The sequence below is a fragment of the Scophthalmus maximus genome, chromosome 3, assembly GCF_022379125.1.
Source record: "Scophthalmus maximus strain ysfricsl-2021 chromosome 3, ASM2237912v1, whole genome shotgun sequence".
Classification (NCBI taxonomy): domain Eukaryota; kingdom Metazoa; phylum Chordata; class Actinopteri; order Pleuronectiformes; family Scophthalmidae; genus Scophthalmus; species Scophthalmus maximus.
Window position 1 is genome coordinate 5,240,479 of NC_061517.1, and position 23,705 is coordinate 5,264,183.

A 23,705-nucleotide genomic window follows, 5' to 3' on the forward strand; every position below is an offset into this window, starting at 1 on the left:
TCTTAATGACTTCTGCAGATTTCTCAATGAATTTACTCAACGAACACCGGAGCACAGAACATGAAGTTAAATTTACTTGTTTTCATTCAGGATATTTGCATGAATCTGGGCGGTAGCCCAAAAAGTGGAAGTGCAGCCTGAAACATAACACCACAACTATTTTTGTAGGGAGGAAAAGGACTAGATGAAGACGTAAATGTCCAAGCAGATGGAGAGGTTTCCTAACATTTACATTACATAATGAACCGCAGCAAAAGTACTTTCATCAACAAGATGTCCAGGTGTTTCCTTGGAAAACGCTCTCATGAAACTGCAGAGGGAAATCCTACGGGTGAACAGGAAATATTCATCTTTAATTGTAGCGTGGTCTCATTTGATCCACAACAACAAACGGAGACGTGATTTCATTCCGCCTACCGCATCCATTCAGCCAGAGACTAAATATGGTAATCACCCAAAATTCCACACCCCGTGAGTCAAAAAATGTCCCAGAACAGAATTCTAAAACCACAAAAGGGAAACATACCGGAGGAGAGGAATTTATCATGAACTGATTGTGTAAGTCCTTTCGTTTTCATGATTGAAGTGTCAAGATGTGGTCCAGATGGAAGCAGAGACAGTAGCAGACACACACGCTCTCACACATATACGCACACGGCCAGGGCACTTCCGTCATGGAGGGACCCCAGCGCGCGGCCCAAATGCTCTTCCCCAAAATGACACCTTAGATTCCGGGCATTCCTGCTCGGTGTGCGAAAGTCCAACAGTGTTGCCACAGGGACACGCAGAGCCGGCGATGAGGACATCATCCCGACCGAAGGTCAGCCCCTGACGTACACGGGGCCGGGGTCACTGCCGTGTCCACAGCCGCGAAAAGGAACGCACGGACCGCCCAGACCCTCATTCACACCTAGTCGCCGTGGCAGCAGCGCTGACGGATGTGTCACAGAGGGGCGAAACAACTGTCCGCAGGACATCACATGCTCTATCAAAACCTGGAGAATGTTGCACTGGTGACGAGAGGCAACTCGCTGAACTTCACAGCAGCTTCCTCGGTTTGGTTTCAGGCTGGAAGCGGGATTTATGACCGGCGACGTTCACATTAATGTTCGGGGAGAATGGGAATCGGCAGCAGGTCGACTTTGGTCCAGACCGGAAATATGTCAACTGTGCTGATTCCCTTACTTCTCGTGTGTTGCCACCAAGCTGTGAACGTTTTCACATATAGGCCACAGTAAACTTCTATTAAACGGGCTGCCGTGGAATTTCTGATGGACATTCACGGTGATTGAATTGTCCAGTTCTTGGCCTCCAATCTGCAACACTCCCCTTCCCATCTGCCTCAGTTGTACTTTGTATTTGGAGCCATACTGGCAACACTACGACATCCGCCCACTTGACACATTGGATGTGACGTGCTACACGTTAAACCTGACTCGCTGTCTCGTCGCCCGGTCTTCTGTCTGTCTCTCCCTGTGTTGCCCCAGTTCAGGTTCAGGAGGTTGTTTGCGGCGAGCTGACGGCAGCAGCAGCGCGGTGCAGAAATAGACTCGCCTAAACCAACAACACATCCATTTCTGGCTTTCGGCGACTAAGAATAAATCAGAACAAATAAATAAGCAACAAGGATGCAATTCATGAAGGACTAGCCACTTCCTAGCATGGTACACAGTGGCAGTTTTTTAGTTTTTGTTTTTTTTAAGATTGAAGATTTTAGAGATTGTCGCTGACTGCGGGTAAAGGAAAGATCTGCACGACAGGAAGACCAATGAGGATATTTGTCATGCTGTAGCTCCTGCTGGTGGATTCTAAGGACAATGCATTTTGCAGATGCATTTAACAGTGTCCGGGACACATCTGGTGTTTTCTGCTGGTATTGACAGTATAAGACAAACCGTTATAGCAATGTTGGAGGAACAATTAAACGAGAATTCCGCTCAAATTTGCCTGATTGATTAGTTTTCAACCACAGGAATCATCACAGACTCAAATCCTCACCTGTCCCCGACAAAGTCAATCATTCCAAGTCGACGATGTCCAGAGACAAGAGCCGGTAACATTTGAGGTACTGAGAGAACTCGACTCTGAGATGAACAGACGGACCGCCTCGGACACGTGCGGCACAGTAGTTGAATTGCATGTGGAACGGTTCAGTGACGGCACGCGGCGGCAGTCTCTCCATCCGGGTGTGTGGGAGTTGTCGGGATTGGGCTGTTGTTTTCCCGTTGTTTTTTATTTTGGAAACGTTATGCAAGTGTGCACAATGACGTTTCACAATGTTTGTAGAATGTTTGGGTTCGGTTTCTGGTAACGGTCAATAATACCGTGTTATGTGTGCTGGGGTGAGATGGGTATATGTTTTTTTTCTATTCTTCACCTTCATTCTACAACTGACTGGGACATTTTCAATCCCCTCACTCTGTTCCAAATATATACCAGTGGTGAATAATCATGTCTTCTATTTGAGTATAAGTAAAAAATTGACTAATGATTTTATAGTCAAGGATTCAAGGATATCCCACGTCCCTCATGTAAGACAGTGTGGAGAGACACTTGCACCTGCTGTCAAACCAGACACTGCACAGAAGTTTAGTTTTTTTCCAAATAGGGACCTCTAGTGGCCAAATGAGGAACGTTGGACAAGTTGACATTTCATTAGAGCTGCCTGAACTCAGCACTACTATTATAACTGTTTGTTTTGTTTATCTCCCACTAAAATTTTACATTTCATGACATGTTGTGTTATATAAGGTCATACCAACAATCAACACACAAGGTCACCAGGTCCTTTTACACCATAATTCTTGGAATAGACCTCACAGGCCCCCTCTCTCGCTGAAGATACGCGACACGTTAAACATTGAAACACATTGAAACTTGGCAATAAACACCATTTGGAAGCAGCCATCACAATGTTTTTTCGCAAAGACGATTCACTTAATTTCGAGACGTTTCTTTCCCTTTTGCTCAAACGTCCGTTTCGCCACGTCTGAATTGAGCGTCACACATTTATAAATTACAAATGCCGGAAATACACAGCTGCAGTTTCACAGCGTTGCTGCGTGTCTTTCAAAGACGACGCCAAGGTCTTGAGGTTATCTCCAAATACCAAAAAAAACTGCAAGCCCACGTGAAACCCCCGGGCTCTTTGATAAGAAAACACATTAATGTCAAAAGTCAACGCTTTCACAATCCTCCTTATCCCTGTGAATGTGATTAGGGACGAGGCTGAACCGTTGCATCACTAATGGGCAGATAATGGAGACTTGTTGGTGCGATTAGTTTCCTCATACGAGTCAAATGGCATTGCCCCTGGAGACCTGTGAGCCACAACCACAGGATGGTGCGCCCTGAAACCAAGAGGCCCCATGATGCATCGGGGCAGAGGAACCTCTGCACACGTTCGGTCTCGATGAAGTTCACAGGAAACCCTCACACCTTCACACTTGTCTCCAGGCACTTCCAGTGAAAACTGATGACAGCAGGAGCAGAAGTAGCTGCTTTAAAAAAAAAAAAAAAAATCTCATCTAAATTCACAGTTCATTTGCACTTTTATCAAAAGAGCTTGTCAAATGTAACATTCAGTGTAGAAGGTGAACTTGAAGTGCTTGTACTGCCATCACAAAGAAGCTGAAGGGGGGATTTTTCTCCTCCTGAAGTCTTTTTTTTTTGTTCTTTCTTACGTTTCCTTTGTGATTTTTTATTCAATTCTCCCCTGAAAAACTGTTTGTTTCTCTAAAGCGTCATGAGACAAAAATGATCATACAAAATTGGTTCAACAGGTTTTTTTTGGGGTTTTTTTTTTTATCATTTGCATATACGAAATACAATAATTCTCAAGAAAAGTACAGAGGTTGCCACAAACTCAATTCGCACGAGAGGAAGTGCACGTGTGTGTGTGTGTGTGTGTGTGTGTGTGTGTGTGTTTGCGTGCACGACCTGTCTGCGTCACGCGCCTTTGTTCTCGTCCACTCGCTCTCCTCCTCACACGACGTGCTGAAGAAGGAGACGAATGTTCCTCTGAAGTGCACAATAAAGATAACGATTTGAGAAGAAATGTGAAAATGACCATAGAACGTTGTTATGAACCTATAAACCCCTCAACGATCTGCAGATGCTCACGTGGAGTAAGAGTCTCACTTTTTTCATATTCCCACACGTTCCAAAAGAAAAAGAATCATTTCTGAAACCTTGAGGGCAAGATTCTTTCCTTTTAGGCAGGTGTCTTACTATCAGTACTAGTATTAATGTCTTTCTTTTGAATGCTTCCTCAGAAAGAAAATATTGCTCCTAGATAAGTCGGACCTCTTATGAATAAAACAAATAATCCTTAGTTTAGTTTATTTATGTCCATATCAGGATCTATGAGCACATCGGCTGTTTGAGAGCTAGGGGGCCAGAAACGAGAGAGGAATCAGTCTGGAAATCACCAAACACATTGCAGGACATGTTTCCATCGTTCACATTTCAGTTTGCATTCGTACAGAACAGTGTAGAACCTGAGCAGACACACGGAACCCGGGACGCTGAACGGGGTTTCACAGCCTTTGTGGAGCATTAATGAATGACCTTGTGCAGAGACACACATCTCTGTCCACCCACCCGGTCTCCCACAGGCTCCATTGCGACACACATTCCACACATTGGTCGTGTTGTGGGGCCCCTTTTTTTATGGAGGGGGTGGGGGGGGGTAGCTGTTTGTTTCACCCTACACACACATGCGCACTACTTAACATAAACGCCACAATTGGTTTCGTAACGTGGTTTGGCATATTCAATTAGCCCGGCGGTAAAGCTCTCATCACATGGGTGCAAAGCTGCTGCCACACCGGGCCGTTAATCCTTCTACCTACTGTCCACAAACCCTCACTGCACATTGAACCGCACGACCCCCCCTCCAATCCCCCAACCCCCTGGTGCCTGCGCATCCTTCGGGTCTCTCTGGTAGTTGTACATTAACAGCACCTCGAGGGGCTCACGCTTTTTTTTTTTCCCTCTCTCTCTTTTATTTTTTCTCCATTGGCCGTTGCGCAGACAAAGGCGTGACTCCATCTGAGTCATGAACACTGGCAGGCGAGCCGCGATAAGCGTCGGCTCTCCAGTCCTCAGCTCCCTGTGCACCGGCAGACTCACCGGCGACCGCAGGCTCTCCGCGATGGCCAAGTACACCTCTGAACAAGTGGTATTCAACAAGCCCAAGGTACGTGATCAACCGGTACCCTGTGTTGTAAGCAGCATTCATCATGCTCATGGATAGGTGGTGGATTATCGCCAGGCGCGCTTTACCAAGATTTTACGCACGGTGTGGCTGCGTAAACACAGCTCGAATCCCTGTAAGGAAGGAGAAGAAGGAGACGATTGTACATTTTCAAAACATACTCTATTATACAGTACCTCCTACAGTCTGTACAACTGTATTGAGAAATATTTACTCAAGGACATTTGTAAAAATGAAGAAGAAGAAGAGGGCTGGTTAAACAAAAGACAGAAACTAAGTAATGCGCCTTTTGAAAGATCATCTGCTGCTTCCTTATTTTGTTTGATGCCAGCATTCAAAAGGGGGCATGTCCATTGCTTGCAGTTTGGCAACAAGCAGCACCGGTTTTACTGGAATTGGTTTCTTTTTAAACCAATTCCCTTTTCCCAACTGAGGGAGCCTGTGCAACCTTGACTCCGTCTATATTGTTGTTGACAGTAGTGTAGAGAAAAAGAAAAAAGGAAATATAGGCCTGACTGCTGAACCCGGATCAGCTTGTTGTTTAAGTCGGGGGAATCACTTTTAATGCATGATGGCAGGTGTCCCGTTGGCTGGCAGGGACCAGCGAAGGAGAAAGCGTGCAAAGTGTACCTTTAATGTATACCCAACCGTGTGCCCTTTGGAGTCTGATGATAACCGGTTTAGGCACCTGAACATGCATATCTAGTTTGAACTGATAAGAAAAGAGGAAATGACTGGTTCAGGAATGAATCGGCACATGCAGCACATTCATCACACACACACGTCACACACTGAGATTGTGTATGAGTAGGAGATCATGGATTGTAAGAGGAGAGACCTCGGGGAGTGGTGGCTGCTTGCAGCAGAGATAATCTCATTAAATATTAATTTGCTGTATTAGAATTGATACCAGTCATCCGCCGCAGCATCCTTTACCGGTTCAGCCATGCTTCATCCTATACTCAGGGTTATTGCAGTTGCTCAGGAGCATCTTACTGTTCATTTTGTCAAGTAACCCACTAATCGTTTGTTACCCACATCACGTTTTTCTTTTGATCCGTTCAATAATGATAAATATTCAGTTTGCAATGTGAGAAGCAGCACATGCTCACATCTGACAAGCTCGGGGGTCAATCAATGAATAATTGATTGAAAAGCTTAAAGGTCTCAGGGCTGGAAGTAATGATTGCTCGTATTATTTATTAGTTTAACAATCATTTTCTTAATCAACTGATTGGATAATTAGATGTCAATAAAACAGTAGAAACTGTCCCATCGCGTCTCAAGGTGACACATTTAAATGTCTTTTTTTATCCAACCAACTGCCTTAAAACCAAAGATAATTACTGAGACACTTAAGTACTCAGTTAATCTACAAGCGCTTCTCTTGGTCTCTCTTCTTCGTGATGCCATCACCGTTTCCGAGAGTTTGTGATCACAATAACACAGAGAGAAGCATTACATCATTATCCAATCCATCGTCGAGGAGCCAGAAGCAGAGAATGGTTTGGCGGTTTTGCCTGAAAAGGGACTCAAATGATAATTCGCTAATCAGAATACTGTGGCTGAAATTTAAAAAAGCTTAAACGACGCATCCTATATTTTGTTGCTTGAAAGAATCATGCAACATTATCCATTCGGGGATATATGACTTATCATCTTCTTACAAATACGGCGTGAAAGGGAGTATCCTACAGACAACTTTAGTCAATCGATTAGCAAGAGGCTGTTGCTCAATAACACGCTGCTGGCGATATGCAGTTTCGAAGAGAAAAACAGCCCACCGACGTTACAGACGCTGCACTACAGGAACTGCGGTTGCGCCCCGAACGACCCGCCGCAGGATTTCCTGCAGTTGCAGATGTGTTTACCGGCTGTGCTCTGTCGGCAAACATGTCCCCGATTCTCCTGGATCACGGACGCGTCGGGCTTTCAGGGGAAGAAAAATAGATGTAAACAAATTTAGATTCCAGCTGCGTCAGTAATACACATCACTTGGTGTCGTAAACATCTGGGTGGAAACATCTGATCTCAACATATTTTTCCTGCTCGAGTGGACATTGCTCTCAGTCCCTTCTTTCTGTGGACATTTTTTTAGGGAGGAGTTCCATAACAGTGCTCGTCTCCTTCTTTCTTCGTCCCTCCCGACCGACCAGAGATTAGAGTTAAATATCCCGCGAAGGGAAATCCTAATTTCAATCTCGCCCTGACTGACGAGCGTTTGTTTAGGCCATAGCTGTTGAAGGAGGAGATTTATGGATGTCATCTGCGAGAAGAGCCAGAACACTAAAGTCGTCTTTGACCCCTCTCTGGCGGCCCCCGGCCAGTCCACCACTTGTCGCCCCGGTTCATGAGCGTGACGCATTCATGATGGGCCGCAGCCAAAAGATTGAACTGCAAAAAACAGTCACTGCCAAGGCATGTTCAGTCTATCCGTGCAGCACCAATCAGAGACGAGGCGCGGAAATACGATGTGAGGAAGACACTGAAGTGACGTCTAAGAGCCGAAAAATATCAACAAAAACAGCATCAAACAAGGAAAAATTAACAGTTCAAGGTTAAAAAACTAAAATTGACACGCAAACAGTGTCGTAGTAGCGCTGATTTAAAACGAGGCGGGAGACGTTGAAGAGTCAAAAATGTAAATTTAGAGATGTACGAGCAGGGATGTGGGTATTTAGGCCCCTGAGAACATTTAGTGCTTTTTACTTTCAAAGTAATATGATTATTAAGTCTGTTCTTTGACCCAGAGGAAGCGCAGTGCAGTGAAATAAGGCTTGTGAGGACACCGCTGCAAAGAAACAGTTTTCTTCTGTTCCTCCTTCGATTCTCGCCATCTTCAAAGGTGGCAGGCGGATTTTGTATCTGTCTTTACATGACTGTTTCATGTAACTTGTGAGATGAAACAGTTGTCAAACAACAGGTAGGACTAATCACAGTAATGAATGTTCCGTTCCGTTTGAATGAGATTAGTGACACGAGTGTTCACCTACGGATTCGTGTCAAAATGGCTCCTGTGGATAATTTGCCCGTGGTATCGTTCCGTTCTGTTTTTCTTCCAAACGACACTCCTCGTCCAGGGCGACGTCCACAAACATGAGGGCAACTGGTTTTTGATTTCAATGATCATCTCTTGTCGCCCTCAGGTTGAGCTGCATGTGCACCTCGACGGAGCCATCAGAGTGCAGACTATTCTTGACGTTGCCAAGTGAGTCGGTTTACATTTTTTATTTCATGAAGAAATCTTTAATATTGACTTTGGATTTTGAATGTGTTTGATCCAGATAAACATGTTTAGATAGATAAGCTGATAAGAAGACACCATTGTTCCTTTGCATTATTTGGAAAAAAACACATTACCAGTCATGTTAATTAACTGTACGCGTCAATATTAATAACCGGTGAAGTCCAATAAGCAGATATTTGGCTTATGGCGGACGTGTTACAAGACATTTCCACACAGCTATGACAAATACATTTTCCAGGTCATTTGAAGACAAGTCATATCCTGAGAGCAAATGTCAAAATCATTGCGTCATTGATGTTCGATTTTTAGATCCACTGATGTATTACGTCTTCGTAGAGCGGGCCTAGCGGACATGTTGGCAAATAGTTTCCACTTTACACAACCGTCCGATATGGAGCAACTTTAGCATTCGTCTGAGAGTCACCGCTTCGAGTTGAAAGGATTGAAGGCATGAAGAATCTCTGGATTTTTTTCAGGAACAAATTTCAAAACTGACAAAATAAACCCTGGCATAGTTTCAGTGGCTCATCTCGTTTATTCCCCCCATCAAGAATTCAGCAGTCCAGTCGATAACAGCCTTCCTGTTTGACTCCCCTTTTAAGAGAGCCGAACAAATTGGACAATTTTTGCTCTTCTTTTCCTTCCAGGAGTCGCGGCATCAGTCTGCCAGCAAATACTGTGGAGGAGCTGACGTCGAGAATTATTGTCGAAGAGCCCGCCACCCTCACTAAGTTCCTGGGCAAGTTCGCTGAGTACATGCATGTGGTTGCGTAAGTGCTGACACGTTGTTTCCTTACCGCTCAGTTTCATAACTACCTTTTAACTCCTTCTTGGGAGGTCAAAGTGCAAGATTTGAGTGACGGTGTAGTATCAAAGTCGAGTTTATGGTGAGGGTCAGAATCCACTCGAGCAGTTTTATCACTCTCGTGCATTTACCGCAATTGAGTGTGTTGTAAAGTTTCTGAGCGATGGTGTTAGGATCCAAGACATAGGGAGGTTATGCAGTGTTTTGCTGTAGCACGATGGGGCGAGCCTTTTAAATGCCGGTCATGGGAACAGGAACCGGATCGAGGGTCACCTCGGAGACCAGATTAAAACCATTAAAAAGGAGCGTAAAGTTGTCTAAAGGATCCTTTCCGGTGTCGCGCTGCCTTATTTATTTAGTCCTCCAGCGACAGAGTTGATCTGTTTGGAAAGAAGACCCGAGTCAATCTTTCAGATACCCAGTGGCCGCCAAATCTTTTAACAATGACGGCCTGTGGTGGCCGGACTGCAGCGTGCAGTTGTGCTGAATGGACCCTTCTGTGTCAAGGCTCTTGGAAGCTGCACAGCTTCCACAACACACGGGGGGGGGGGAACCAACCAGCGGAGTCGAGCTCATGCAGGATTGTTGCGCGCTGTCGGTGTGTGTTCGGTGGACGGGGGCTGGGGAACAACAGGCATTCAGACCTGTGCAGTGAGCATTCATCTTCGGTGCAAATGCTGGAAGCCGGTGTTGTTCTCCGTCACGTGATGCTGCTGCTGGGGGGGGGGGGGGGGGGGGGGGGGGGTGATTGAATGAGCTGCTGAGTCTAAAGGAAAGAGGGAAATGTAGCATTTTACATCCCAAAGTTCCTAAAAGTTCAAGTGAAGGTAAGAACTGATTTGATGGAAAATAACAATAATATTCAGTTTTTCTTAAATCCCACTTATTGTATGTCTTTATTTTTACAATATTTACCAGAAGAGAAGGCTAAAGCAAAATATAAGACGTATATATTTTGTACAGTCTTTCTCCACTTCCATATGTCCATACAAGTGTATGTGGGAAATCAATTTAGGCAAATATTAGGAGGCAGCTAATAATGGTTAAAAAAAACACAACCTCTAATGAAGTGTTTAAGTCAATCGTCAATGTTTGCTCATTTTGAAAGCCATCACTAACGGTTTTGATTTATTATCATGAAGATAAGTTTATCCGAGCCAAAGGTACATGCCATTCATTTTCTGTTTGTCCGTGTTCTTTTGCAGCGGCGACAGAGAGGCCATAAAGAGGATAGCCTACGAGTTTGTCGAGGACAAGGCCAAGGAAGGCGTGATTTATGTTGAGGTTCGATACAGCCCACATCTTCTGGCCAACACTAAAGTGGATCCAATACCGTGGAACCAGAAAGAGTGAGTCTCATTTGTGGCTGATCCGCAGCCTTCGGGGGGAAATCTGTGTTGTGCTTTTTAGGGAGGGAAATGTGAAGTTTGGCTCACCGCATGTTTTCTCTCCCACACCGTGTTTTCTCCAATCAGAGGCGACCTGTGCCCGGATGAGGTGGTGCACTTGGTGAACGAGGGCCTGAGCGAGGGGGAGCGGGCCTTCAATATCAAAGCCAGGTCCATTCTATGCTGCATGCGCCACATGCCAAGTAATGAACTGTTCATGCTCCCGTCTGCCAAAACAACCTTGCCAGATTAGGTCCGTTTACGGCCTGCTGTCCAAGAGATCTGCCTTATCAGATAATGAGCAGTAGCACCACAGCAAAACACAAAAAGGCCATACATATTATAAACCTACTGCTCATATTATAACCTTCCAGGGAAATCAAGCCTCTGCATTCATTTATTACAAATAACCTGAAGAATGAAATGCTGTTACATGGCTTGAGAAAATGATCCTACTTTTTTTAAAAGCCAAATAAGCCATTGAACTAGCCATGGTAGCAGTTCTGCACACAGTTCCCATTTGCATGCCAGCAAGCTCATAATGATGGTTCTTACATGCAAATTTTAAGCAGGGATGTTTACTAGGTTAGCAGGTCGACATGCACCCCAGTTTAACCGATTCTTGCATGTTTTTGGGTCTCATGAAGAGTTTAAGGTGTCAAGAGAAAAAGAAGTCAAGGGATTATCAAATCAATTTGTCTTTATCCCCTGGCGACCACAAGCATGCGCGCAGAATGTCTTTGGAATCCATCCATTCGTTTTTGGGGGACTTTCCAGTCGGAGCCAAAGTGGTTGACCAGACGTTTTCCCTCCAGATATGCAGCGAGCATTGCTAAACAAAAAAAAAAAAATCCCACTGGATTGGCTGAAGAATTCGCCGTTTCAAAGCTGGAACACGGCGCTGACTTTTTTCCTCTCGGCTCATGAAAAGCTGATTTTTTTCGGAGCTACGCAGCTGTACAGTTGCACGTCTGTTGCAGATCTGCTCTGCTCCACATGCAGCTGTTTCCTACGTTAAACCAACGGCCAAGTGCAATTCATATCTGCCATTCTCGCAAAACATGCTGCAATATCCTTATCCTATGTCTACAGTCAATCTTTGAGTAAGAGAAACTATGGGGGATATCTGATTTTGTCATTATGGACGATAACAAAGTGCTATGTCAGCGGATCTTTGAAAAGATATTTCAACTGTATGCAAATTAATCTTGATGAAATCATATTTGTATTTGTTTTTTAATTTTGTAAATGCGTGCTGTGTTTTAAAAGTCAAGATGTGATGCAACAAATCACAGGAATAGTTCGACAGCGTATTTGTTTTGTTGCCAAGACTGATACCAACTCTCATGTCTGTGTGGTAAATATGAAGCTCAGTTAAACACAAAGACTGTAAACTGGAGGAAACAACCAGCCTATCTCTGTCCAGATGCAACAAACCACACCGACATTGAGCTAAATTAAAATGCTTGCGTGGATCATCACATTTCACATCGCTCGCATGTGTGTGTGTGTGTGTGTGTGAATGAGCTGAGCCGGTAGTAGTAACACGTGTCCGTTCTATTAATTCTCCAGGCTGGTCCATGGATGTCGTCGAGCTGTGTAAGAAATATCGCCACGAGGGAGTGGTCGCCATAGATCTGGCCGGTGACGAGTCACTCAACTGTGAAGCCAATCCGGACCACAGGAGGGCCTACGAGGTGAGCTTTTTGAACCACCCGTCAAACATAATAAGATCAGAAAGGACGAGGAGATCAGATCCAGAATCGGAATCAGACTAAGAATCAGAATCAGTTTTATTGCCGGATAGGTGACAGGTTACATACGAGGAATTTTCTTTTGGGTGTTGTTAAGGTGCATGTAGCAGTCAACATATACACAGAATTAGAAAAAGAATGTAGAATAAAATAAAATAGAATAAAATTAAATAAAATTAAATAAAATTAAATAAAATTAAATAAAATTAGATTAAATTAAATTAAATTAACACTATTTACAATAAATTTACCATAAATATCGGGGTCACAGATGGTTAAATGTAAGTGTGGTGCATTACGTTAATATAATGTGTAACCTCCATAGGGAAGGAAGGGGGGTGTCAGTGGGGGTCCCGGGCCTTGTTGATCATTGGTTTGGTTTCAAGGTCTGGTTATGTCTCTTGTTTGTTTTTTATAATTCAATTGCAGCCACATAGCAGAGGCTATTTTTTTTTACAACCGATGGTTATAATAATTACTATGGTCAGTTAAACAGCAGATTGTTTTTCTGCTTCTTGGTGGAGCCGAGTGCTTTGTGCCAATGAATGTCATGTGGAAGAGCCTTTGACTTCTTCAACTACAAGTGTGATTGCTGGAGGAGGATTGAAGGCAGTGTATTTATAGACACAGCATGTAGCCCGCTCAGATTGACATTCGAGTACAGCGGCCGTCACTTTTATATTGATAGTGTATTATGTCATTAAAAGGTCATTAAAAGATCTTAGAGTTCACATCGCGGCTCCCGCCGGCTGCAGCCTGATGGAAACATGGCTGCAATTTATTGCTCCAACGACTTCCCTTGGAAAGAATTTGAAGCTCTGCCTTTTGTAGCTATATTTGGTCGATGGCATGGAAATGCTGTAGAAAGATGGATACTTGGGCTATTTTTGAAAGCTATGCCAGGAGCCAAAAAGTACATATGAGCATATGTTAAGTGCAGTCCTGTGAAAAATATGTTTCTCCAATGCATCAACTTTTTGTGAGTTAAGAAAAACAGCCTTGGCTTTATCTTGAGGATGTTCCATTTTTCAGATTAGCCAATGTTACGGGGTCATTTTGCGGCGCCACTTGCGTGCGTTGAGTTTTCACTCCAATCCAGTTCAACATCTCAACATCTACATTTTTTATAGTCTTGGTTCCCAGATGATGTTGATGATGATAATAATTTGAATACTTTTTTTTCTCTGTGTTCCCATTTATATTGTTGAGTTAAATGCCTCAACAACTTTTTGATGGATTGCCTTGACATTTTGGTTCATGACCAAATCTGTGCGAGACGTCTGACATTCTCACTCGGAGCAATTTTTTTTTCTCACTACCAAACAGATGATGTCTTTCCCTGTAACCAGCACAGTGTGAGAGTAAAACCTAACAGTGCGAACCAATTTCCTCTTAACCTCCCGACCTGCTCGGAAAAATTCTATTTGGTTTTCAGCCTGCATTCATCGATTAATTCAGAGAACACCGCACAATGTAATGGATTTCGCCTGTCGGACTTTATCGGATTAATCCGTTAATTCACTGCAGCACTCGACGAGGACCAAGTCTCACCTGAAATGAATTCAATGAATTGCTTGCATGGATGCGGGACGGGACGAGTCGACTGCCTGGGGATGGATCATAATACATTTTACAGACTGATATAATAATCGATAAAGGTGCAGCACTAGCTTGGGCACGAGGACGTGCACAATTTCTTCACATGTTCTCACTTTCGCAAAGTTTAAAAAAATACATCCAGTACATTATTGCAAACAGTTTGGTCAATAATTCATAGGATTACCATGAAATGAAAATAGCTCTGTGCTGTAGCATGATGGTTTATAAGCACATTTATTGCAGATGTTGCACATATTTTGTTGACTAACGATCAAACCTCAATAATGCCCAAATACCATTCAAATGATTTATACATAATAATGCTTAGCTATAATAACTCAGATTTGCTAAATAAGCTTGAAAAAGCATTTTTTTTTTTTAATATTTTCTGAAAATTGCCCCTTTTATAATCTTATTTAATTCAGGTAATCTTGTCTGCATGTGTTTTAATTGATTAAAGCAGAGCTTATATTGAGGGATATTGTAATAACATTGTAACTTCTAGACATACACGTGAAGATTTAGCAAGCCACACTTGGTTTGTCCGAGCTTACGAATGCAGCAAATTTAAAAAACAGATGTTCAAAGCAGAGGGCTTTAGTTTTTAAATTTCAGTGAGTCATTCGTTATATACCAGTTTATCCAGTGGAGTGTTGTTGTCTTCCCCGAGCCAAAGAAACACACCTTCACCTCTGAAACAAAAGAAAGCCAATGGTTAAAAACTCGTCTAAATGATAAGAGGACCCCAGCAGATGTGAAAGCCAGATGTGTGGCTGTGCTGTTTTCCATTGCTGATGTGCTCCACCACTGGTTCTGTTGACAGGAAGCCGTGCGTTGTGGGGTCCACAGGACGGTACACGCAGGAGAGGTGGGCCCGGCCTCGGTGGTGAAGGAGGTAAGCTGCTCAACAACAATGTGGGACACCTCTGAACTGGGTGGTGGCATCGTCTGAGAACACGTCGGACTAAAAAAAAACAATGGAGTCACGTACACTAGCAGCAGAAATGATTAGAGCAGCTAATGAGGCAGAGCACAAACAGGAAGAACAGAGGAACAAGTTGGGGATGTCACAAAGAGACTTATTTTAAAGGGGACTAACTTATTTCCAAATGCAAAAACACATACTAATAGATGTGTAGAAAAGATTATTTTTACTGTTTGTATCCATCTTAGATCCTACATTCAACCTGCTTTAACAAAAAATGAAAAAAACAAAACAAAAACAGCACTGTATGGTGTCTCTGCCAAAACAAAGTGGCCACTGTCTCAGCGAACCATCCCTCAAAGTGAAGGGTTCGGCTCCTCCGCAGCAGCAGTAGCGAGTGCGTCTCTATAAATAGTCTGCAGATTCTGCTGACCTGCGCTACATTTTGCGTCTAGGTCTTGACCCTGTGTCTGATATTTCAGGCTGTGGAAGTGCTGGAAGCCGAACGTGTTGGACACGGTTACAGGACCCTGGAGGACCGAGAGCTGTACAAAAAGCTGCTCGCTCAAAACATGCACTTCGAGGTGAGGAGCTATCCGTATGTTTCGCTAATGTAATCGAAAAAGCTGAAGGTTATTAATTTGTGTTTGCATTCAAAATGCAAATAAGCAGAGAGGTGCCAGTTATGTAATCTATTAAATGTACTCTGCCCTGGTCATTATCACACGGTAATAATTTGCATCACTACAGAGAGATCATCATAGCAACAGAGTCGACTCAGTCCGTAGAGGCGACGCAGTGATACAGTGACCCCTAGTGGACACTTTGAGTGTCACAAGTGGAAAGAGAACAGCTGAAGTTGTCGGGCTTCTCAAAGCTGCTTGTGCTGTTGTGTTTGCAGGTGTGTCCTGTTTCCAGTAAACTGACTGGCGCCTGCGACCCCGACTTCACCAAGCATCCTGCCATCACGTGAGCTGCGGGGGGTTTTTTTACGTGACAGACGAGTTATGTTTAATGACGGCGAATCACCTGACGGGCAGGTGAGGGATCTGGGCCGAAGTGGATATGGGCACCTGCTTATCGTTCACAATTTTCTTTGGGTCCGTGCAGGTTCCGGAAGGACCAGGCCAACTACTCCCTGAACACCGACGACCCGCTGATCTTCAACTCGACCCTGCACCTCGACTACAGCACCGCGCACAAGTACATGGGATTCACAGAGGAGGAGTTCAAACGACTGGTGAGATCCAATGCATGAATAATCAGGAGGAGCAGTTCACGGGCAGAATGCATTTGAATATGGTTTGAGATGATGACACAGGGTGCAGACACGCCTGCGCATGGCAATGTCTTTCTAAGTCGCTCATTAACGCGGCAACAAAAGCTTACGTAACAATTCAACCGGGCACAGGGAAGCCTCGGACTCATTAAAAAAAAAATTAAAATACATTTCTTGGCAGTTGGTGAAGAATTGTGCCTCACAATGCGCTGAGTTTGCAAAAGATCAGACAAGTGAAAAGTTTGACGTTTGGGCTAATTTGCTTTTTGCAGAGTATGAAATGAGAATATTCCCATTGCTGTCCTGTCTTTTGAATATGCTGCTACAGCCAGCAGCAGTGGTTAGTGTGTAATAGACACAAATAAGCAGATTTGGGACCTTTTACAGTAAATTGATACGGAGCCCCACAAAACCTCCGTTGTTTGGTCTGTTTCTGTTTTTTTGCCGGAAGCACATTGAACGTTTTGCAAGATCTCGCAAAAAGGACATCTCTTTTTTTTTACACCCCCCCCCATTGCCTCTGTAAATTAATATCCTGAAGGCACACCAACATTGTTCTTCATTGACATTTCACAGAACATCAAGTCTGCAGAGTCGTCCTTCCTGCCTGAGAAGGAGAAGAAAGAGCTCCTCCTCGACCTGTATGAGGCCTACGGGATGATACAGAGCACCGCCTTCTAAACCCGTTGAGGAAAACACTTGACCCAACCCAGGGATGAATCACTCTGAACCTTTAAATCTCCCCCACCTGACACAGGGGAATGTGTTTTTACTCTATAAAGCCCACAGAAGAATAAATCAAACATGGCCGCTTTTACCTCACATGATCTGTACATCATCCACGCGAAGGCTGGTTTCTGTCTGTGTTTCCTCCAAGTACTCACAGACCTTTAATACTTTAGTTTTACGGGACAGTTCTGCGGGATGTCATGGTGACAAAGGGAAGTGTATTTTCATTTATGAAGCAATATCATTATTATTTTATTTTTTTTACATATCAAATTCTGGAAGTGCATTGTTCATCTTGTGTTTTACATCCTGTCGTCATAAAGAGAATCTGGGAACCTTCAGGAATCATTCACCTCCGTCAAAGCTGAAACATTTTGTTATGGTTTGCGTTAAAAAGCGGAACGCATGTGATGACGGATGAATGTTAGCAGTGCAGGCTATGAGCTTTTGAACAATAAGGTTTGCCGTGAGGAATCCAATCGTTTGGTTTAAGGGTGAAGAGGATCCAGTGTCAGAAACATAAGTGCCCCCCACACACACACACACACACACACACACTACATGTGAAACTGCAGGACACATCATGTAAAAACAGCTCAATACCAAATGTCTAGTCTTACATTTGAACACTAGGTGGCGCACAACTGTCACCTGTGACTACTCACTGTGGATCTGCATTTGATAATTGCTCTGAATACTTTTGATGTATATATTTATTTAACACATTTTTTTCCTGTCTCTAAATGAAAAAAAAAAAAAACAACTTCCACTCACATCTGCCACATGTCACACTTATGAAAAGCATCTTTGACCATAATAAAAGCTGCTATAAAAAAGTTTTTTTGCCCGTCAGACTATTTCTTTTTTTGCCTATAATCCGCATCTACAGCAACTTTAGATATTTTTCCAAGCTACTTTTCATCCGCCAAGCACTTTATGCTTGGAGGAACACCTGTCCACTGGCATCTTAATGCAAGTATCCAATCTGCCGATCGTGTGGCAATACAGTAGTACATGAAATCATGCAGATACAGTTGAGAAGATTTCTCGGTGCTAAAAACAAAAAAAGGAAACCCACAGGTCAAAGAGCGAGGTCAGGGGAGAAAGGACAAAGTGGTTCAAGCCGACAGCAGGGCAGAGCGAACAACACGTCCAACCTCGATCATCTACAACAGCAGAGACCACGTCGGGTTCATCACCCCTTGTCGGTCCAGAACAGAAATCTGAGGCGGCAGTGGTCTGATGGATCGAAATATCTCTGCCGGTGCACAGCGAGGATCGGAATGTGGCATCAACATCGTGAACACAGGGACCCAACCTGCCTTTTACCAGCGGTCCAGGATGGTGATGGTGGTGCAATAATGGTGTGTGGAGCCGCAACAGTTAATCGATTATTAATCGAATACTAAATGAATCTCGAACTATTTTGATAATCGATTAATCGCTTCAAAGTCAAAATTCTCTGATTTCAGCTTCTTACATGTGAATATCTCCCGGTTTCTTTGCTCCTCTGCGACAGTAAACTGAATATCTTTGGTGTGTGGACGAAACAAAACATCATCTTGGAGTTTGGGGGAAACACAATCGACATTTCCACCATTTTATGACATTTTTATGGACCAATCAACTAATCGAGAAAATACTCCACAGATTAATTGTTTATGAAAATAATCGTGAGACGCAGCCCTAATGGCGCGGTGATTGTGTTCCTGTCACACGCAGGACACTTACTTACCGGCCAATCATCCAGTAAAAACACCACATCCTCTGAGGATGTTTATGATATATAGGGTATTTCAGTGGCGTCACAGGTCACCAGAGCTGAATCCAACGGAAAAACACCTTTGGGAAGTGGAGGTGGGGGAGAGTCACAGCGTTAATGCGCAGCTAGAATGGTGTTCCTAATAAGGTGCTCATCGAGTTTGTACACACCTTCGTCATAATATAGAGATGACATTTCTATAATAATAATAACAATAATAATAATAATACATTTCATTTATAGAGCACTTTTCATTGCTAAAAGCTTCTTCAACCCTTGCACTTGAAAAGATCGGTGAGGAAAACTACACCGCCGTGCAGATAACCTGCAGCTCCCATATTGTATAAAGAGATTAATGGGACCACTGGGAAGTGTAACTGCGATCGAAACCTAAACACTGGCTTCCTGCGGCCGTCCCCCTAATGTACACAGATTCCGTATTCAGTAAAAAAAAAAGAAAGTGTGGCTCTGGAACGGCTCAGAGCCGATCTCGTTAATGGAGAGGCCGGGACTCGCCCCCTTCACAGCTCCGACGCCTCCCGTGTCCAACGGGGAAAAAAACAAGAATCCTGCCACGAGAGTGCGCTGGAAAACATAAAACACAAATGTTGCAGTAATTCATAGGTATTTTATTACACAAAGAAAATTGCTATCACAAAGTTATCACCCAACATTTAGCAATAAATATGAAGTCCGTACACAACAGTATAATTGCGACTAGGTTTTGTTACTAAAAAAAAAAGGAAAGAAAAAAAGGACTTGACGATGAAACTGAACAGTAGGGTCACAAACTCACGCACATACATAGAATGACACTCATGAATATGGATTTTCACTCATTTTCATGACACGGTTCCATATTAGGTTGGAACAACGTTCGACCGATGAATGTTGTTTTAAACGAATTCTGCTCAGCTCAGTCCATCTGCACAGACATTAATCCAAAGTTTCTGTGCTTTTTCTCGTCTGGTCGGGGGGGGAGTATAAATGACGGACAGAGTGCGAAGCGACCGCGCAGCGTCTCAACTGTCACTTCTACTCTGTTCTGTCCCTCGTGTTACAATCGGATCCAATAAAAAGGCGAAACGTTTAGAGCCGTGGAAGAAGCTCCAAACAGGCCGGCAGTGAGCGAAGGTGTCTTGTGTCGGGTCAGGACAACCGATAAACACTCTCTCTCTCTCCGTCCTCCATGTCTCTCCACTTTCTCTCTACATTTCTCTCTACATTTCTTCCCCCGCCCCGCCCCCACCACCGCCTTCACTCTCCGGCTGGGTTTAGGACGGGCCTCCACTTCCCTGGGCATCTTGGCTGGTGGAGCCCTCTGCCGCAGGGGCTGGGGAGGCCCCCGGGTCTCCCCCTGGAGGAAAAACATGGGAAAACGATATATGCAGAAATCAGTCATCCATGTACATGTGTATAATAAAGCTCAAAAGTTGTTTGGCATTCCTTACAGCGGGGACCTAATCCGCTCTCAGGCCACCGAGAGAAATGAATAATGAGAATCCTGAGGAAGGAACTACGACTTCCTGTAGCGACACGGTGTCAGCGTGATATGAGATTATTTTTCTAAATGGGAGGCTTCCCACCAGTGTTACGGGTTGTTTGATTCATAGCGACCGCCTCGTTTATCGTGTCATGGGAAACTCGTCTTTGACCGAGGAGGAAGTCGGGGAGAACAACGGCGTGACACGGCGGTCAGGCTGGGGGGACATATTACTGCGCCATATTATATCATGTCTTCTGAGAGTAGAGGAAACAATGACTATCTGTCACTTGGCAGCTGCGGCAACAAACAATCCAATCTCACCGAGATCACAATCTGAGCAATACCACCAGCTCTGTCTGGATATTCTGGTGCCTTCAGGTCCAGGGACCAGTTTCTCAAACAGAGACTTTACCTACAGCTGGGATCAAACTAATAGTCAGACTTCAGACGGACGTATGAATTCATCCATTGCACAGAGCTGTCGAGGTCTAGACTATCTTCAGGCGGACTAATTTGCTATGAATTTTGGCTAAATTAGAACCGTAAAACCACCTGTCTCCATTCACTTCGTCAAAACGTCCAGTTGCATGAGATCTCGATGAGGTTTGGACCAGAGCAACAGAGATGCTGCGGCTCAGTGCTCGTGTCAAATCATCCGTCAGGTTCAGGATACATTACTGCAGTCTTTTAAAAAAAACGGTTCCATCTCCCACTCGTCAGCAGGTTACCTTGATTTGTTACCATAGAAACACACACGTCTCGGTTCCAAGTTAGCCTGTGTGGGTTGGCTAACTTTTTTTTTTGTGTTAAAGGGGCAGTAAGCGTTTTATAAAACAACACACGTTTTGTAAGCGAATATCTCCTCACCGTCGTTTGTGTGCGTAAAAAAAGAAAATCTGGATTTTCGGCACAGCCCAGCTCCTTTAATTAAAGGCAAAAAAACCGCGGTGCGGACCGCACCACACAACACCACGTGTGCAGTTTGTAAACGTGAAGAGACGTGCTGGCGCTGCAACTTCGTGATGTTGGCCTAGTGGTGAGTGTGTCTGACTCCCGTGGGGTTCGGGTTTTTTGGTCTTCTTCATGATGTCACTTAGCATATGACGGGGAATAACTTTCTGATGAAAATTAGCTTGGGGTTGTCTCTCGCTTTTTGGCGGCAAGACCTCGGACAAAGTGATTTTCTTTCCACCATATTATTGTTGACCGTGAACTTTGAGTGAACTATCTGTCACTGTGCTGCCGTAGTGGCTGCGGCAACAACAATCGAATCTCCCCGATACCAAAAACTGAGCCAATACCTCCGGCCTGGGCCTGGAGGTATTGGTCCGAGTATTTTGGTGTCTTAAGGACCAGGGGGCCAGCTCCAAAAGTTAATCATCAGGAGATACCCTCTCAAGTCTGGTGAACAACTCTGTAGACCAGTCTAAGACATGCTTATGAAACTGGCCCTGGTTCTTTCAGAGTATAGTTTGCACAGATATTATATTACACATGTATTCAGATGTGAGTTTACTGACCTGCAGCCTTCAGGTCCATCTCCGCCAGGTCTTTGGTGAGTTCACTGGTGCTGGCCCCTGCTTTCCCCTCCCCTGCGATGTCGGGCACTGCGTTCCTGCGGCCTGTGCGATCGCAGTTGATGAAGTCCGAGTACGACGTCTCCACGTCCATCATCTGTCCATGACCAGCGCTCTCATTACACCTGCCGGGGGGAGGAGGGGGATGTCAGACAGCTCTGCGGAGGTGTTGCAAGAAGCAAATAAATCACCCTGTTGTTTCGCTTCAGTGGTCTGCGGGGACCCGTGGGAGGACGCATTACTGTGTCCTGTGCATTTCTTCTTCAGCAGAAACAACGTAACACACAGGAACAAAAAAGAAAAGGAAGAAAAAAAATCACAGTATGCTGGGATATTTAAGAGGCAGACAGGGGATACTTCAGAAGCATTCAAACAAAGAGGCTGACAGCTGAGAGATAATTCATAATTAGAATAATGAAGGCCAACTCTATTTCTGCACAGCAATTAACGGCACTACCAATATCTGTGCTAACTGGTCCTAAAAACCATCTACAATAGTCGTTAACCTGCCCTAAAGGCACTGACACAGCAAAGGATTTAACAGAGAAGAAGAAGAGCCGTAAAAGGCATTGATCAATAAGGAAAGCCTGAGTTAAAGAGGTCTAAACCATTCAAAGAACAAGCACAGAGGCAGGGCCAGAGAGAGCACAGACACCAAAAAAAAAAGGGCAAGTCATTCATTCCTCTTCAGCTTCCTGTTCTCAGTCCATATTTAAACTAGGTCATAGATCCTGCCAACCACAAAAACACTACACAGCTTGTAACTCCTCCGAGAGAAGAGGGCCAAAAATTAAGAGCGCTCCAGAAAAGACAAGGAAAAGAACAGAAAAAGAAACGAGAAAGTAGGAAGTGGTCCTGCAAAGAAAGAGACACCGTGTGAGACTGTAAATGTCATAACAGCTGCTCCAGTCCCTGTAGACAACCCCCCCCCCCCCATAGGCCGGCACAGATCCCACAGACCTCAGTGCTACGTATGGGCTGCTGGGCAGCATGAATGACTCTATTACAGCCACGAACCTACTTCTGTTATAAAAGCATGTGACACCACACCACCGCCATGACGCGAGCTGAGCGGCTCAGCTATGAATCTTTAAGAAACATGGAGGCGTTTGCAGTCCCGAAGGGGAAACGTGTACAAAACGAATGGGAGAGGAATAAAAATGAGCTGGCAGCCACGGACACGCCGACCCCAGGGCCTTTCTGTTCCCAAAGGCTTTCACTCACATGCCTTTGTCCACGTTCTGGGAGCTGAGATCCATTGGTCTCTCCTCGGACGGACTCGCGTACACCAGTCATAGTAGGAAAAGGCTTCACGGCACTGCGGTGTAAAGGATAAAAATGAAGTTCCGCAGTTTGTGAAACCTTACAGATGTATCCAAAGCCAAGTGTTCTTCGTACAGATAGGTAAACCATGTCGCTCGGTCGTTTTTTCTGAATCTCAACTGAACGAACATCAAAGCGATGCTAACGAACTTCGAAGGCACATTGATGTCAAGGACATCAAAGCCGTGAGCTAGTTCCCTTAAAGTTACAGTAACAAGTTTAACTATTAGACATAAAATACTAGGGATCTGGGAAAATAACTCGAAATTCAATATATCGCGATCCAAAAATGTCACGATCCACCTTTGTAAGTCAGAAAAGGTTGTTGCCGATATCCCGTTTATTGTACGCGTTGCCGAACACATCCATGAACCCCATGTCATCCATATCACTGCAGCATCCTGCGAGATAGAGGCCAAAGAACTGGAGACCTTCTCCGTCGTCCGACGTTATCGCAGGCCAACGCATTGCCTTGTCCACATTTGCCTCTGCGATCATCAAGGGCTCCCCGAAAAATGCCTTTCCAGAAGATTCCAGGCCTTGTGATAGCCTAGTTCGGGGGTTCGAGAATTAAACAGCACGCCATCATCTCGTGGGGTGTTCCCTCGGTAAA

The 23,705-nt window shown here is 44.4% G+C and overlaps 2 protein-coding genes across 4 annotated transcripts; one reads left to right on the forward strand and one right to left on the reverse strand.

The window, feature by feature from the left end:
• The first annotated feature begins 4,002 nt into the window (after positions 1 to 4,002).
• On the forward strand, positions 4,003 to 17,783 carry ada (adenosine deaminase). The gene is made up of 12 exons (XM_035646025.2): positions 4,003 to 4,127; positions 5,035 to 5,200; positions 8,365 to 8,426; positions 9,113 to 9,235; positions 10,476 to 10,619; positions 10,746 to 10,861; positions 12,231 to 12,355; positions 14,835 to 14,906; positions 15,419 to 15,520; positions 15,838 to 15,905; positions 16,047 to 16,176; positions 16,792 to 17,783. Exons 2-12 carry the CDS (start codon positions 5,060 to 5,062, stop codon positions 16,894 to 16,896), a joined length of 1,188 nt encoding a protein of 395 aa, XP_035501918.2. The 5' UTR covers positions 4,003 to 4,127; positions 5,035 to 5,059; the 3' UTR covers positions 16,897 to 17,783.
• pkig (protein kinase (cAMP-dependent, catalytic) inhibitor gamma) lies at positions 14,957 to 23,239 on the reverse strand. 3 transcript variants are annotated; one of them, XR_004795410.2, is made up of 4 exons: positions 22,998 to 23,239; positions 21,713 to 21,894; positions 18,680 to 19,291; positions 14,957 to 14,975 (listed from the first exon to the last, which is right to left on the reverse strand). XR_004795410.2 is itself a non-coding variant. In XM_047330720.1 (3 exons), exons 1-3 carry the CDS (start codon positions 23,180 to 23,182, stop codon positions 19,200 to 19,202), a joined length of 459 nt encoding a protein of 152 aa, XP_047186676.1. In that variant the 5' UTR covers positions 23,183 to 23,239; the 3' UTR covers positions 18,496 to 19,199. The 3 variants fall into 3 exon arrangements, 2 of the variants coding, with proteins under 2 accessions (XP_047186676.1, XP_035501931.2); XM_047330720.1 differs by lacking the exon at positions 14,957 to 14,975 and having other exon boundaries at positions 18,496 to 19,291; XM_035646038.2 differs by lacking the exons at positions 14,957 to 14,975; positions 18,680 to 19,291 and adding an exon at positions 19,315 to 20,063 and having other exon boundaries at positions 22,998 to 23,214.
• Between the last annotated feature and the right edge of the window lie 466 nt (positions 23,240 to 23,705).